General features: G+C 46.0%; 1 protein-coding gene across 1 annotated transcript in view; it reads left to right on the top strand.

Moving 5' to 3' along the window:
- LOC135115155 (uncharacterized) overlaps positions 1 to 18,094 on the top strand; it is an 85,436-nt gene that overhangs the window by 57,828 nt on the left and 9,514 nt on the right. Inside the window, exons 3-4 of the mRNA XM_064031656.1 lie at positions 1,397 to 1,450; positions 5,983 to 6,068. Of these exons, the coding sequence (XP_063887726.1) occupies positions 1,397 to 1,450; positions 5,983 to 6,068 (140 nt within the window). The remainder of the gene's footprint in view (positions 1 to 1,396; positions 1,451 to 5,982; positions 6,069 to 18,094) is intronic.

Genomic DNA, 18,094 nt, shown 5'->3' with positions numbered 1-18,094 from the left:
ACAGACAGACAAATAGATAGAGGGACAGATGGATGTGCGGGCAGGCACAGACATGGACAAAGTAGTTTTAAATAGCGGCAGAAACTGGAATATTTCATTACAATGAATATATTTTCACAATTTTTTTGTAAAGCACTTTAATAAATAGTTTACCGTGCCCTGCAGTGAGTACTTAACCAAAAGTCTAACTGAATTAGTCAGTGGGATATTAATACAGCATAATGTTTGCACAATATAAACGTATGCCTCTTCCGTTACTCGTATATTCTTTCGTGATAACAATTACTGTAAGCGTAGAAAATGCAAACATAGTGACCTAACTATATTTTTCTCTCATGGCCTCGTATTTACGGTATGCCATTTTTCGTGCACAATACGTAGTTGTCATTGATTTCCTTAAACTACTAAATATACCAGAAGACAGACCTACTGACACATACTCATAAATATTGTTCCACTCGTAATGTTACACACACACACACACACACACACACACACACACACACACACACACACACACACACAGAAACACAAACACACACACACACACACACACACACAACATTAATACAAATAGATGCGCTGCAACAAAGCAACAGAGATTGGGATGCTGATTCTTACAGAGCATTATAGTGAACATGTGAGGCAGAGATAAACAGACAGACGCAGACAGACAGATTGATTTACAACAATTAGTAACATGTACTTGTTATAAGCAATTCTAAGTGACCATTACTTTCCCGTTCATTCCCATTCATTGAAGCATTTCAGTGTTGAGACGCAAAGGTAGTGTAAGTGTTGAGGCAGCGGTGGTAGTGGCCCCTTCACCTCGCAGCGAGGCAGGAAGGGGAGGCGAGGGACACCAGCAGTGACTGGCCTGAAGGCGCCTTGCGTCCCGCCTCCTCTGTGCGACCCTCTCCCTTGATTGCCTTCATGCATCAATCGCAGCATGACTTGTGCTCCTCCTCTTTAGTCTCACTTAACTACCACCTTCATATTCTAGACACCGCTGAATGTTGGCAAGCTTTACATTTATTATTTTTGCTTCTTTTTATTTTCTTATTTGATCTTGTTATATATGTAATGGTGTTTGTTCGTTTTATTTTGTTGCAGCTGTTGTGCATATTTAACATTCTCAGCGTTTGAAGTGTGTTCTGTTTTCAGTGTTGTTTTCCATGTATCCATGTGTTCTTGCTTGGAGGAATTTGACACGTTTTATATATGACATTTCGTGTTTTTGTTCAGTATTTATTCTTTCCTCTTTTGTTCATGTGTATGTTGTTAACTCATGCAGTAAATGATTTCTGGTGGTTCTGTTTATGATGCTTCATTTCTAGCTCTTTTTAGAATAGTGAAGCTGCATCACTTTTTTATGTGGATGTTTTGATATTTTCAGGAAAGGATGGCAGGTGGTGCCACGGTGAACACTCCCAACACATGCAGGAGGAAAGTGAGTACCTGCTTCATTACATCATGTGCCCTCTATTTTGATCTCGCTGTTAAACTTTTTTTTTTTTTATTCATGTCAACGGAAACCTGTCACTGTTGCCTGCCTTTCTCCTGTCAGCTTCCCACGAATCTATGAAGGAAAGAAAGGATGTGCTTCCATGGTATCGTGTCAGTAGTGTTATCCATTGAAGGATTAGTTTAAACCTTTTTCCAATGCGTTGTTTTTGTCTCCCATTTTTCTGCCTTCCTAGGGTATATATGTGAAAGAAGACAGAATGTAAATTTAGTCTATAATGTTCATTGCAACATCTTACAGGGAAAAAAGTCCTTTGAGGATTAACCGAGAATCTTTTTCAAAACTATAATTTTTGTATTCCAGTCTTCGTGTGCTTATTTTAATGTATGCATAGAGAAAAGTAGGATACGAAATCATATGTTTTCTATAATGGTGTCATCTTTTTGGTATAAATATTTACTTAGAGATTCAATTAGCTGTCATTTTTGCGTTCGTTTTATATATATATATATATATATATATATATATATATATATATATATATATATATATATATATATATATATATATATATATATATATATATATATATATATATCTTTTTTATGTACGTATATATGAGTGAAGAAAGGAAAGATGCAATTACAAAAAACTTTCCTTAATAATGGGAATATTCACTTGAGATCTTTTTTAGGTAACAAATATCAGATCTTCTAGTTTATATGTCTATTTATCCTTTACTGTGTTTTATCGTTATGTAGATTAATAATATTTTGCACGTTATGATAAAGTGTTCTTGGAAACTATTACTGTAACACATTTCATTTAGTGTGAATTTGGTTTCCGCGTAAAAAAAAAAAAAAAAAAAAAATTCTTCTATGGAGAAAAGATATTTATATTTTCTTTGTTCAATTGGTATTGATATTATTTTTAACTCTGATTTCCCGGGAAGCGTTACCACCATGATATTTGTGACCTAACCTAAGGTAACTTTTTAGCGTCATAACCTTTGTTGCAGCTTTATTCAAGTAAAATCAAAGAGAGGAAAGCTTGTATAGTTCTGTGAAGTGTTCTTATTTGTCTCTGTGTGTGTTGATTGTCGCCTTGAAAAGTCAAGGTGACGTGGGCCTTGATGACTAGAGCCGGCCCACACTATTTGTCTCCCTTTTTTTAGAGGCTCGTCGTTGTAGATTTCTGAAAATATTAGTTTTCCTCACTTTTTTATTTTCCTTGTCAGCGAATGAAAGATAATTTATGATTTTCTTAATCATTTAGTAACGTATTTAATATCTTTGGAGGGATCATTCCCGTAGCGGAGCGAGGGGGCTCTATTTTTGTTACCGCACATCTGTGCACCCCACCGCTCCCGCCTGGCCCTGGAGGGCACAACGATGATTTGGCCAGGGGCACCTTTTGATGTCCATCGTATATAAAAGTTTCGATTTCATTTTCGGAAACACTTCTTGGTAACTTTTGAAGGCGTATCTTTGTTATTTTATTTAATTTCTTCGTCAGACTCACCTTTTTTTGCTGTATTTTGCATATTTCGATTTATCGGCATGTGGGCGAAGGTTTCTGCCTCGCAACTCGCACAACTATCGCCTCATCACTACAGATCGAGCTCGAGCGCACAAAATGCGCCAATTATTTGCCATAACTCACTTCATATACGGGAAAGGGTTGTGGGAAGACGGTGTTGTGAAGAGTAAACATAGGAGAAATTAGTTAAATCTAGAAAGGTAGCTAGCTCAGGGAAGGTGAGAAATAGCTTAAGTGTTTACCACACAAAATGTAGCAGTATTTTGGATAAAATAGACTTGCTTAGAAGAATAGTGTGTGTAGAGAAATTTGATATCATTGCTTAAACTGAAACTTGGTTAGATATGTGAGGAAAAGTATTTAATCCAGAGGTTAGGATAGATGGTTATACATTGTTCTATAAAGATAGGGAAAACAGGAGAGGAGGAAGCGTCGCGTTATACATTAGGGACACATTACAGTGTTGTATTAACAGTAGATTTAAAACAGATAGAAAGCAGTAGTAGTACAGCAGTGTACAGTAGTGGGAGTAGTGTACAGAACACCGACCAGTACAAAGGAAATTAACACCTCACTCTGGCAGGAAATAAATAGAGCAGGCAGGTACAGTCAGGTATGTGTGGTAGGAGATTTTAATTTTAGGAATATCGACTGGAGTCTGATGGTGGGTAAGAAGGAAGCAGAATTTGTTAAGGTAATTCTGGATAATTTTTTAAAACAGGTAGTCGTAGAACCCACAAGGGGGAATAATATTCTAGATTTAATTCTTACAAACAGGGAGGAAGCAGGCACGTAGGTAGAGGTTGGAGGACAGCTAGGTAACATTGACCATAGGGAAATTAATTTAAATTAATTTAAATTAAAATTAAAATGGAAGAAAGTTTTAGAAGCAAAAACACTAGTAAAATACTTGACTTTAAGAGAGCAGAATTTGAGGAATTAAAAAGGTACCTCCAAGGAGCTGACTGGCAACGGATGCAGGGTGAGGTCAGGTCCGGGACGGAGTTGAAGAGAAATAAGGCAAGATGTGAGAGGTGAGGTGAGGTGTGAGGGTGTAGGACAAGAGGAGGTAAAATGTGTTTGGAAGGGGCGGAGGAGAGAGGGAGGGGGAGATGGGTGTGAGTATGGTGGAATGTCAGGTCATGCTGAAATGAGAGAGGTGAGGTCGAGGCGAGTAGATGAGGGAGTAGAGAGGATGGTAGGGGCCGAGATGAGGGAATTAGGTGAAGTAAATGTAGATGAATTGTATAAATATTTCGTAGATAAAGTTCATACAGGTCAGTTAGCATATATCCCGTATAGGGCAATAAGATCACAGAAAAATTATCCTAAATGGATGAGTACTTAAGAGTACTTAAGGAATGCAAAGAGGTTATTAGTGAGCTGTTAGTCTCTGTCTTTAGGAAATCACTTGAGTCAGGTGAGGTACCAGTAATGTGGAAGCAGGCTAATGTAGTACCCATCTTTAAGAAAGGAGATAAAACTTTAGCGTCTAACTATAGATCTGTCAGCTTAAATTCAGTTATAGGTAAAATATTAGAGTTAATAAGAGCGAGGAACATTAGGGAACATTTAGGCAAATATAACTTGATAAATCAATCACAGCATGGCTTCACGAAGGGGAAGTCTTGCATGACAAACTTGTTAAGTTTTTACAGTAAAGTGTACGAGGCAGTAGATAATGGTGATAGTTATGATATCTTGTATCTGGACTTTAGTAAAGCATTTGACAAGGTACCCCATGAAAGGCTCTTGAGAAAGGTTAGGGCACACGGGATAGATGGGAAGGTGTTAGGCTGGATAGGGTCATGGCTTAGCGACAGGCGAGAGAGAATTGTAATAAACGGCTCGAAATCCGAGTGATGTCATGTAATCAGTGGGGTGCCACAGGGATCAGTATTAGGGACATTGTTATTTCTAATATATATCAATGCCTTGGTTAGTGGACATAGTAGTGATGTTAGTAAATTTGCGGATGACACAAAGATAGATTAATTAGATCAGAAACGGGTCCCTTCATCCTAAATCTGCCTTGCAGGCAGATTTAGGATGAATGAATGGACGGACATATGGCAAATGCAATTTAATATCAATAAATGTAAAATACTTAGCGTAGGTAGAGGAAACCCACACAGTAGGTACACATTAAACGAACAATCTCTGGTAGTTACAGGGTACGAGAAAGATTTAGGAGTTATAGTTAGCTGTGAACTCCGTCTAGGAAAACAATGCATAGAGGCTAGAAACAGGATAAATAGGGTACTAGGATTAATTTTTAGGAGTGTTAAAAGTAGAAGGCCGGAAGTAATATTAATGATATTCTTGACGCTGGTCAGACCTCATCTAGACTACGTTATGCAATTCTGGTCTCCACATTACAGGAAAGATATAGGTCTATTAGAATCAGTACAGAGGAGAATGACAGAAAGGATACAGGGGATGAGGAGTATTCCTTACGAGGCGAGATTGAAGTCATTAAATTTACATTCTTTAGAGAGACGTAGGTTAAGAGGGGACGTGATAGAAGTCTTTAAGTGGTATAAGGGTTATAACAAGGGGGATGTAAGCAAAATTCTTTGGATCATCATCTAGGGTAGAACAAGAAATAACAGGTTCAAGCTTGGAAAATTTAAGTTTAGGAAGGAGATAGTAAAAATTGGTTCTCGAATAGAGTGGTAGATGAGTGGAACGGACTCATTAATCATGTTGTTAGTGCCAGGACATTAGAGAGTTTTAAGAGAAGATTAGACAGGTTTATGGATGGGGGTAATAAATGGAAATAGGTAGGTATATTTCATAAAGGGACTGCCACGTGTAAGCCTGGTCGCTTCTTGCAGCTTCCTTTATTTCTTATGTTCTTATGTTCTTATGATAGCCAGTCTTGGTTGACACCATCAAACTCAGACACTTTTTTTTTTCTTTTTGTCTTTAGGGTTTAACACAGTCCTCTGATTTTGTGTTTGTCTTGTCTGATGCAGCAGTGGCGGGAGCTTTTTCCTTCCTCGCGGCCAGACGACGCGGACTGGCTTTTTCCTGCTCCTCCTGACACACTCACAGTTTACCGGTGAGTGAAGGGGACGGAGCTGTTTTTGTAGCGCAGTGTACGTCCTTCCATTTTTAGGTTTACATTTAAGTGAAGCCTGTCATGCTTGCCTATGTTTTTCCATGTGCATGTAAGGTAAGGCTGCTTGACAAAGTGTCTGACTCACTGCAGACACTTGCTTTATGCGGTACTGTAATAAACAAGTAATTTCTCAATGTAAAGGAAACAGTGAGTCACAAAAGTGCCTCTCAATACGATGTGGTAATGAAAAGCAGAATATGAAATAAATAAATGATAAATAAGTGAATAAATAAATAAGTAAATAAATAAATAAATAAATAAATAAATAAATAAATGGACGAATTAATGCATACCTTGGAGAACATTTCATACCTGCTGAGCTTACCATAGCAAATACACTGATATGCTGACAAATACACTGATATGCTACAAAAAATGCACATAAGTATATGAAGATGGAAAAAAATGTGGGAAGTCTGTCTTGTGTTGTTATTTCTATGGTCACTGCTATCCAGAATTTGCCATCAGCATGCGTCTCTCCTTCCCCACGCTGACGCTACACAAGACTTTCACCTTTATTCCGTTCCCTTTCAATAGTCCAGGAGTCAAGCAATATATTCATTCTTTCATCCCTTTCATTGGTAAACTCTGGAATTCTCTGCCTGTTTCTGTTTTTTCCCCTTCCTGTGACTAGTTCTTTTAAGAGTATTGAGGCACTCCCAGAAACATATTTAGTTTTTTTTTTATTGACTTTTATTTATTTATTTATTTTTTTGTCTGTATGTATGGAAGCGGCAACTGAAAAGATTTTTGTTTTGTTCTTCTGTTTGCCATTCGCCAAGAAGATATGAGAGCGTGAGTATAAATAATGGCTATATGCAAATGTAAGAATACCATTTTATACTGACTCTAAATTAAACATGTATTGCATTGTTTACTCCAGTTTACTCAAGTTGAACCGTCCGATATCTTTTGCATCTAAATGATTTTTGTGTTCAGCTATTTGAATTTTTATTTCCAAATGCAGCTCCATGTTTTTAAGAAACACAGAGGGTTGGAGAAAGACAAATCTTTCCTGAGTCTTAATAGGTGAATGTTAATAACAGTAGTAGTAGGAATAGTAGTAGTACTACTACTACTACTACTACTACTACTAGTAGTAGTTGTTGTTGTTGTTTTTGTTGTTGTCGGTGTTGTTGTACGAGTAGTAAAGAGCAGGATTATTATCTGGAGTGACACCAATTCAATTTTTGTATAATTTGTATTTTCTTACTATTATTCCACACCTTGTCAATCCATGCAAGGAAAAAAAAAAAGAAAAGCAAAAAAAGAAAACGTATATTAAAAAAGTGAGAGGCAAGACCAGCAAGTGAAACACGCCCTGCCTTCTCCATAGACTTTACGTGTTTACTGCCGCGCTTCCTGCCTGATAATTATACAGTCTTACGCTGGAGGCGCTTAATGTGGTGCATTTATATGAAAGAATTTACTTTTTGCCATGAATCTCTCTCTCTCTCTCTCTCTCTCTCTCTCTCTCTCTCTCTCTCTCTCTCTCTCTCTCTCTCTCTCTCTCTCTCTCTCTCTCTCTCTCTCTCTCTCTCTCTCTCTCTCTCTCTCTCTCAGCTCGAATTATGATTTCACTGAGTGGTTTAAGAACATATTCACATGTTATTCATTAGCCATCACATCCAGCAGCAGGCAGGAGGAGGAGGAGGAGGAGGAGGAGGAGGAGGAGGAGGAGGAGGAGGAGGAAAGAACACAAAGGAATACAAAGGAATGCAACGGAAGACCAAACCTTGAGTTACTGACGAGGCTGTTTGGATAATTATTTTACATTAACTATTATTGGGAGATGCAGGATAGTACAGAAGGTTCCACCCCACCAATCTCTCCAGCAGAAGCTGACAAGATACAGGAATTGATACCACGTGGTGTAGAAAAACCACAGACAACTTGAGAGAATATTGAGGGAAAGAGTTGTGGTCTGTCTACTTTTGTTTGTGAGGGAGAGTGTAACTGCATGATAGCTGTGTGATGTGGTGTGTGCGTAGCGCAGGTGAAGGCACAGTTTGGTTGTTGAGGGGTGGTGCAGCATCCTTGCGTTGCGCTTTCCAGGGAGGCGGCAGTCAATCAGGCCACAGCTTCGGTCACTGTGTTTGTGTACCTTCCCTTTAGGGGCTGCATACACAGGTTATCGCCTGCAACTTTGACCTTTAGTACTTAAAATCACAAAGTTGATCAATAACAGGAGAATGAGGACGAAGAAAATGAGGATTACAACATGTGATTACAACATGTGATTACATAGGATAACCAAAACAAACACTCCCACAGGTCTTTACATATCGCTTTTTAATTAATTTAGATTAACTACCCTTTAGTAAAGTAAGCTAGAGCAGTGTATGACTTCTGCCAAACCGACACGCCCTCGTGCTTGTGCTGGCGTGGGAAAACCATCGTGCAGTGTGGGAAAAACTGGCTGCGTTTTGATTGGAAAGAATGAAATGAGATTCTATTATTATTCCTATGCAAAAAAAGGAGGAGGAGGAGGAGGAGGAGGAGGGTAATAACAGTATTTGTAAAAGCATCCACTTCAAACACCCTTTTGTCTGTGCCTTTGGACCTACAAATTACCTCAGAATGTTACGTCATAATAAATAAGACAAGTGAAGAAGCTTGCTTTCTTTTGAATACCGTCTTTTCGGAAATGTTGATTTTTTTTTTTTTTTTGTGCAAAAGACAAAAAAAAAAAAAAATGTACAATTTCTAGTAGAGTGAAAAAAAATCTACAATTCACACTAAGGAGGAAGAACAGAAAAAATTACGAACTATACCACCACCACCACCACCACCACCACCACCACTACTACTACTACTACTACTACTACTACTACTACTACTACTACTACTACTACTACCACTACTACTACTACCACTACCACCACACTTCACTCTCAACTTCTCCCATTTTCACGAATTCCTCTCTTCTCTTCCCTTGCTCCACCATCCTTCATCCTCTCTCCCTTACGTTCCATCCTTCCTTTCGCCGACATAATGCTTGCAACAGACGCCCCTCCTCTTCCTCCCCCTCCTCCTCCAGTCCTGTAGCATTAGCAGGGCCTTGTCTCCCCTTATAAGCAGGGATGCTTAGTGGAACATGTCGAAATAGCGTTGCCTAGCCGCCGCCGAGTATAGGAGTGTATTGAGGGTGCATTATCTCGGTACAGTGGCGGTGAGCGGGGAGATGGGTCGGTGAGTATGTTCAGGCGCAGATAGAGAAATGTGTTATTGGTCTGACGAATTGATTAATGAATAGGTACCTGGTTGAACAGGTAGATTTACAGATAGATGAATGGATGGGTAAATGGTTAAACAGATCGACTTGGTGATAACTAGATTGATATATAGATGGACAGATGGATGGATAGATAGATTGATAGGTACATGAATAAATGAATAGGTATATAAGTAGATATAAATATATATAGATGGGTAGATAGACAGTTCAGTAAGTAGAAAATAGATTAGATAAATAGACAGACAGACAGGTAGACAGGGATAATAGTACATAGGTGGGAAAATATGTTGATAAATCCCCGTTGATTGATAAGAAGGTGGAAGTATTAGATAGGGAGAGATATACAGATAAAACATCGACGAATGGGTAGGTAAGTGAAGAAACACAGGATGGTTGAAGAGCAATATATATAAACAAATAAGAAGAAAGTGGAAGTGTAAGCGATGAATCAGATAAAGAGAGAAATTAGCTGTATATTGATGTACAGAACATATAGAAATGCAACTGTAAATCATGGTAAACAAACGAAGATAAATAAAGGTATGTACTATGTTAGAAGGAAATGACATTAGAGAGTCAGCCAGCACATCAGACATTCAGAAAGCAGGACAGACAAAGACACATAGACACACTGACTGATGGGTGCATATGCCAAATGAAATAGTAAACAAACATTCATATATAGAATCATTACAAATAGAAAAATATCAGAAACTTTGAGGCAGACAGACTGAATTTCGCATAACGAAAATATTTGTATGTTCATGTTTGGTAACTTACACACGAGGAATGGATAAAAAAGAGAGATTTTACATATAAACCTAGAGAAACAAAGGAAAGCAAAACATTAAAAAACAAAAGACATAAAAAAAATAATCCTCCTGTGAATCACGTTGCAGACAGAGGCGCCCACACACACACAGAGACACACACACACACACACACACACGCACATATGTACACTCGTTCTCCTCCTCTCCACGCACACACACACACACATGCACACAGAGAGGCGAGAGGCTATGACCTTCCTCTGAGGCTTCCACGCACATACTGACGCGTGCGCATACACACACACACACACACACACACACACACACACGATTCTGTTTAACTTCATGTGTGTGTGTGTGTGAGTTCGTTTAATTCTTTTACTTTCTTTCTCTCTCTCTCTCTCTCTCTCTCTCTCTCTCTCTCTCTCTCTCTCTCTCTCTCTCTCTCTCTCTCTCACATACACACACACACACACACAGATTCGCTGATGAGCATAGCAGAGAGAGAGAGAGAGAGAGAAAGAGAGAGATTATATGACTAATTTATTTTATATAACTATCTCTCTTTCTTAATATTTTTAATTATTGAAGTTAACTGTATATAAACGAATTACTTATATCCTAAATTGCATTAATATTGTTAAATCCTTTCAGTCAATAATAATAATAGTAATAATAATAATAATAATAATAATAATAATAATAATAATAATAATAATAATAATAATAGTAATATTAATAATAATTTAGTTGAGTTACCGTTAAAGACTGTTTTTTCTTTTCGTTTTTAATTACTCCCGTTTTCTTCAATTCAGTATCTTTCCTTGAGAATTTAATCAGAATTTCTAACGTATCAATTGCGGTATATATATATATATATATATATATATATATATATATATATATATATATATATATATATATATATATATATATATATATATATATATATATATATATATATATATATATATATATATATATATATATATACATATTAATCTTTACAGGTGTACTCATTAATATTTAAAAAAAAATATACAAATAAAGATATCAATTACAACGCAATATTAAAACAACAATTTATTATTTATTAAAGGTTTATTGAGTATTATGTCAACATATACATATATACATATTGCACAAAAAGAAAAATATACATGAATATACATAATACACAAAGCGGGCACCAGCCCGCAGGTGGGGGAGTCTTGGGTCCCGGTGGTGGGCGGTGCGGTGGCGCGGCGAGGAGTGCTGCTCGCCGATCAGAAAAGGAGCTGCGACCTGTTCAGCGGGGCGGGGGCGCTGCCCTGAGAACTCGCAGCATCAGGTCTGTGGGCGTGTGGCGGACGATGAGGGCAGCCCTGGCCTCGCGGCTGCTGAGGAGATCACCGCCTACAGGATGGGCCGGTGGTGGCGGCGTTGGTCTGAGGGCGGCGGTGGCCGGACAGGACAGTAGGTAGTGCACTAGCGGGTGGCGGCTGTGCCTCCCGCAGTGGTCGCACTCCTGCCCCCGAAAGTCGTCGTACAGCTGTTCCCTGGTGCAGTAGCCCAGCCTTACGCGTTGCAGCAACACGCCGTCTGCTCTGGGCTGCTGCTGGGAGGCGTCCAACGACTGGTAGCCAGTGGCGGAGGCGTACCAAGCTGCCTGTCTCTTCCTTGTTTCCAGCTGCCGGTGCGTGTGGCGGGCGCGCTTGGTTGCGGCGAGCCTGGCTCGCGCCCTCACTTGGCTCAGGCTGGGCGGCACATGCCTTGTCACCTGGGGGCCACTAGCAGCTCTCTTGGCGGCTGCGTCAGCAGCCTCGTTGCCTCGTACTCCCACGTGGCTGGGTATCCAGTTGAGCCTCACCCGCCGCCCCTGCGCGGCGAGGCTCTGGAGGCTACCCAGGATGGCGGTGACGAGGCCCACGTTGTCGCTGGGATACGGCTGTTGTAGAGCCTGTAGCCCCGTTCTGGAGTCGGTGTGGAGCACCACGGTGCGCTCCCGCCGGTGTTGAGCGTGCTCCAGGGCCAGCAGGATGGCCACCAGTTCTGTCTGCAGGGTGGAGCAGTGGTCGGGAGTCCTCTCACACACCTCGGCCCCTCTGGTGATGGCAGCAGCGCCCGTCCTTCCGCTGTCAGGGTCAGCCGAGCCGTCGGTGTAGTACACAACACTGTCTGGCTCGGTGACCTGCGCCATGGCCATGAAGGCGTGCTGCCGCATCTCCTCCACGGCGCAGAGCGCCTTGCTGGCGGGCAGCTGTGTGGCGGAGAACTCTGCCGCGGGTGGCTCCCACGGGGGTGGGGCGCGGAAGGTGGGGGCAGGGAGGTCCGCCTGTGGCCAGTTCTCCATGCGAGCCAGGTTGTGGGTAGCCAGCGTGCACTGCAGCAGCCACGGGTTGCGGCGGAGAGATTCGGCGCCCTGCGTCCCCGCCAGCCTTAGTCTCCTCTGTGTCACTCCCTCCGCGTCACGCTGCAGCACCCTCGCTACGCGGCAGGCCGTGATCTGCTGTACCCTGGTGGTGAGGGGTACCAGTCTGGTCTCGCTCTGCATGACGCATGCGCTGGACCACCTCGGTGCCCCCAGCATGGTCCTCATTGCGGTGTTTTGTAGCACCTCGATCCGCTCCTGCTGGTTTGGAGAGAGTGCTATGAGGACGGGGGCGCTGTAATCCACCAGCGAGCGAACAGCGTGCACGTAGTACTGGCGCAGGACGGAAAAAGTGGCGCCCGCGCTGATTCGCGTCATGGCCCGCATCACGTTCAGCCTAGACTGCGTCCTCTCCCTCAGGTAGGCGGCGTGGGCTGTGAAGGACAGCCGCTTGTCCACCCACACACCGAGGTACTGGTAGGAGTTGGTCCATGCCAGCTCAACTCCCTGGACGCGGAGCTGCCAGGCTGGGTCTGCCGCCTTCACCATCATGGCCCGGGACTTCTCTGCCGAGATCTTGAGCCCCAGGTCCTGGCATTTCCCGCTGATGAGGTCGAGTGCCTGCTGCGTCCTCCTGAGCTTGTTGCCCCTTCCGGTGACCACGAGGGCGAGGTCATCGGCGTAGCTCAGCAGGACGGTGCCAGCGTGGAAAGGCAGTGCCACTAGCTGTTCCATCAGCAGGTTGAACAGTAGGGGGCTGAGGATGCCGCCCTGGGGCGTCCCGTTCTCAAGTACCTTGAAGGTCGACCTCAGGCCCTGGAACCTAACCCTGGCGCGGCGGCGCTGCAGGTAGTCGCGGAGCCAGGCCAGCAGCCTTCCTCGCACCCCTTTCCGCACGAGTGCGTCGAGGATGGCGTGAGGGCTGGCTAGCTCGAACGCCTTCTCGAGGTCGATGAAGACGATGACGGCGGGGCGGTGGTCAATTTGGGTCAGCAGGGCGAGGATGCTGTCTGCCGTGCTCACTCCGCGGGTGTAGCCGAACACATGTGGGTGAGAGGGCCCCACGCGCCACTGTAGCCGCGCGAGCACCATCCTCTCAGCCGTTTTGGCCGTGCAGCTGAGGAGAGAGATGGGTCTGATCTTGGTGGGCTCCCTCGGCTTTGGAATCGGCTGAATGTCGGCTTCCTTCCACGCGGGCGGCAGACAGCCCGCCATCCATGAGGCGTTGATGGTGGCCAACAGCGCGGCGTCCCCAGCCGGCCCAGCGTGCGCCAACATGGAGTATGGCACGCCGTCCGCCCCCGCTGCCGTGTCGCGGCCTCTCCTCCTAGCCCGCTCCAGCTCTTGAAGGGAGAAGGGCTGGTCAGTCACGTCGGCTTCCTCCATCGCCTCCCTGACAGCCTCGTCGCGGTGTGGTCGGAGCTGCTGCTGGATGCGTTGTGTCTGGGGAGGAAGCTGGTCACTGGAGCTCCGCGTGGTGAACATGGCAGCAAGCCTCTCTGCCTCCTGCTGCGGGTGCGGGTGGGCGGGCGGGCGGGGCGGGGCAGCGCCGGAGGCTGTCCTCACGCTCCTCCACAGCTGGCCTAGAGACGTGTGGTGGCTAAAAGTGGCGCACCACTCCAGCCACTTAGCCTCTCTGGCCCTCAGGGATACCTGCCGTGCACGGGCCACCACATCCTGTAGGAGTCTTAGGTTGTTGGGGTTGGGGCGCCTTTTGTACAGTTTTCTGTGCTGGTTGACACGGTGGTTGTGCTCGCGCACCTCGTCGTTGTAGTACCACCAGTCTGTCCGGTGGCGGCGGCTCGGGGTACACCTGGGGATGGCTGCGGCGGCTGCGGTCTGGATGGCCGTCGTCAGGTCCCTCTCCTGCTGATGTAGGTCGGCGGGCGGCTGATAGGCGGCCCACCACTCGTCAAGAGAGGCCTGAAACTTGGTCCAGTCCGCTCTCCTTATGTTCCAGCGTGGGGGAGGGCGGGGTGGGACCGGCGGGGCCACTGGGAGGGTGGTGAGGGTGGCAAAGTGGTCGCTGGTGAGGGTCGGGTGCACCTGCCACGTAGCGCCTGCCGCCAGGTCACTCGAGACCAACGTGAGGTCAAGCCTTCCTCCCCGGGTGTGGGTGGCCTCCCCTGTGTTGAGAAGGCACACGTGAGGGATTTCCTCGAGCAGCACGGCCAGGTGGCGGCCCGTTTCGTTGGCTGGGGACGGTGACTGTAGCATGGGGTGGTGGGCGTTGAGGTCGCCCGCAACCAAGAGACTGGAGTGGGAGGCGAGGGTGAGAAGCTCTCCTGCCTCCAGCTGGTGTCGCTGGCTCCTGTATACGTTGTATACCAGGAGCGGGAGACTTCCCACCTGCAGCTCCAGCGCCAGGACCTCCACACCGTCCCCGCAGTTGACTGAGCTGCAACCCTACGGTGAGGGATTGTGCTCCTCACCAGTGCTGCACAGCCTTGGGTGCCCTCCGCTGTGGGGAGCGAGTGAAGGGTGTAGCCCGCCACCCTCCATTCAAAGTCGGCGGGCGTCAGTGTTTCCTGGAGGAGCACAACGTCAAGGTGCTCCTCGAAGACGGCCTGTAGGACTTGATGTTTCTTGGGTCGCAGGCCCTGCACGTTCCATTGCAGGACTCTGAGCCTGGGGGGCCCTGCAGGCTGGTCCGCGTGGGTGGCGCCCTCAGCATATCTCCTCTCCATGTTGGTGGTGAAGGTCTGGTGGTTGGAGGGAGGGGCACAGACGTGGGTCCCTCGAGTTCAGCGGTGGTGGCAGGAGGCCGCACTCAGAGATGGCCGTGGCCGTCTCCTGGCGGAGGAGCGCGTCCAGATCGTCCCGCCTAGCGGGTACGTGATCAGGGCTGGCAAGCAACTCCGCCATCAACTGCACCATCCGCGCCACGAGGCAGTTGACCACCGCGCGGGTTTCTTCGCTGAGACAGGCGGGCACCCCGTGGAGAGGATCGCTCGGGACCATGACTCTCCTCCTCACCGTTGTCAGTGCTGGGCCTGTCGCCGCACGGGCGAAGGCGTCGCCGGGAGGGTCTCTCCCTTGTGTGCCGCTGCTCGGGTGGTGGGGCTTGGCTCGAGCATGCTTGTTAGGGGTGCTACCTGAGCGAGTGGAGGGGTGGGCGGACGGGGCGCGGCTCTCCGTGCCTATGGCTGGAGGCTGTACCTCGGGTCGGCGGTGAGGGGGTTGCTGGTTAATCCCTTCCGGTCTTGCCGCTGGCTGGGACGGGGGTGGGGGGGTGGCTGAGGGGGCCTGCCGCGGGACCCAAGCTGACCTGACTGGAGGTGGGGCGGGTGCAACGGGATCTCGCGCTGACCTTCCTGGCTGGCCACGTGGTGGATGCTGTTGCTGCTGGGGCTGAGCGATCTGTTGCCGGGGCTGCCCATGCGACGCTTTATGGCGACGTCGACGTTGCCGCCTTGGTGGCGCCTGAGACTGCTGTTGTTGCTGCTGGCGTGAACGAGGCATCCTACGGAGCCTCTCAGGGCACTGGGGGTTCCACGCGTGGTGGTTTTTCCCACAGTTTGGGCACCTGGCGGTGGTTGCCTCGTTGGCCTTATGGCGGGCGATGCACTCCTCCGTCGGGTGGGGCAGGCTGCACACGCCGCACCTGGCGGCATGTTCGCACCGCGCCTGCAGGTGGTTGTACCGTTGGCACCTGTAACATCTTACAGGCTCACCTTGGTAGGGGCGCAGGGAGTATCTGCCCCAGCAGCCGAGATCCAACTTGGCGGGCGGCGGCCCCACACACACAAGTAGCACCTGTCTCGTGGGCAACTTGTCCTTCCTGGAGGTCAGACGCTGGGCGGAGGTCACCTGAGGGTGAGCCTCTACCGCCTCGAGAGGCAGGTCGAGCGGGTAGCGCTCCAGCACCACTTTGTGCCTCTTTTCGCTTGGGTCGAGGAGGAGCACCCTGTTTCCTTCCTCCGCGATGCGGCGCAGGAGTGCCGTGGAATCCTCGTCCTTGGGCGTGACCACGTGCTCTCCCTTGAGATTAACCCTTACCTGTATCCGAAGGGTCGGATACTCCCTCTCGAGGGCAGAGATGGCTCGGTAAGAATTCTCGTATTCGCCCAGGCTGCCCAGCTTGAACTTGGGCCTCGGGGGCTGGTGGCGGCGAGCTCGACTGGTCGTGACGGTAGTCCATCCTTGCTCCTCACCGCCGTCCTGCTGCTGCTGCTGCACCACGTCGCTGAAAACGGAGAGGTCGAGTGGGGCCCAGTCCGCTTCGGTAGCGTTGTCCTCCTGCCATGAAGGCTGGAGGCTGCGGCTGGCTCGCTTCGGTGAGCGCTCATCACTGCTGCTGTCCTCCAGCAGGTTACGGGCCGCTTTCTTGGGTGTGGAGCACTTTAGGGATGCTGAAGAAGAGGATGCTCTTGCCCTCTTCCCTGAACCGTTGTTCAGCACTAGCACTTGGTCACTGTTGAATGCCATGACGATTGAACGAGGCGGGAACGACACGTGGTGTTTAGGGTAGGTCAGAGGGAGCGTGGCAGCGACCACGTCCGACCCCGACCGTGGCCCAGTCGTGACTGTGACGTCGACGACAGAGTAGTATACTAAGGAAATCTTTATACGTATTTAACTATGATGTATCTGTTACATCGGGTGTCAATACAAACAAAAATTGCTCGAGAATCTCAGGCAACAAACATGTCATCTGTACCAGCATAACTATCACGCTGCCTCTGCCTATGTCCAAATCTTACCACGCAGCTTTACAAGTACAGACAAAAAGTGCTGCGATGATCTTTCCAGCATAGCAATGTTGGTACTCTTCCCAATGCCTTAGTTACCCGTCACTACTTTTACACGAGTTCTTTCCTGTGCGCATTATGAACCAAAGACTCGCCAAAACCCAATAACAATAATCTTTTGTATTAAATATTGTATTTACATGCATGAAAAACTCATATTTTCTGGTTTCACTTGTTCACAGTACCGTTTAAGACTTCAAGGTGCAGGTATCTAGAACACCAAAATAACCAATGACCACACTTTCCAAAACCTAACAACTTCGCTAACTACTTGCCACGCTAATTTTCACTGCCTCTGTGATGTCTTGTTCCTCATCTGTGCACATTAATGTAAAACCACCTTATGCAAGAACTTATTTGTAAAAATGAAAAAAAAAAAGTTATCTTCTCAGTCTTTCAAAATAATATTAAACCTAAAAATTCACATAACATGGAAGTTATAACAGCGTTTTCGTTCATCCAAATGTACTACAAATCACCCTTCACTGCATGCAGCGGAGTCAAGTGTAAACGCTAAGTTTTGCAGTCTCTTCTGAATTTTAAGACGGGTATCTTTACAAAAAATAATAATAATAAAATAAAATAAAACAAAGGACATCAGACAGCACTGGGGCTGACAGTATTTTCTGCTCTTACTTGATAGCGCTCATCTTGAGCTAGCCTTGTACAGATTTACAGAATTCATGAGTACAAAGGGACACTCGATCACAACGCGATCATGTAATCAGTAATATCCATAAAATGGCTTTCTTTGTTAGGGTCTTCTATTCTCTCAAGAATTACTGTTCATATGTATTTGTATCACGGAATTGGGCAGGTTTCAGTCATGTTTGCACCATTACATTGGGAAATGA

The sequence above is a fragment of the Scylla paramamosain genome, chromosome 28, assembly GCF_035594125.1.
Source record: "Scylla paramamosain isolate STU-SP2022 chromosome 28, ASM3559412v1, whole genome shotgun sequence".
NCBI lineage: Eukaryota > Metazoa > Arthropoda > Malacostraca > Decapoda > Portunidae > Scylla > Scylla paramamosain.
The sequence above is the reverse complement of the archived record's forward strand: the minus strand, read 5'-3'. Positions and strand labels throughout refer to the sequence as shown.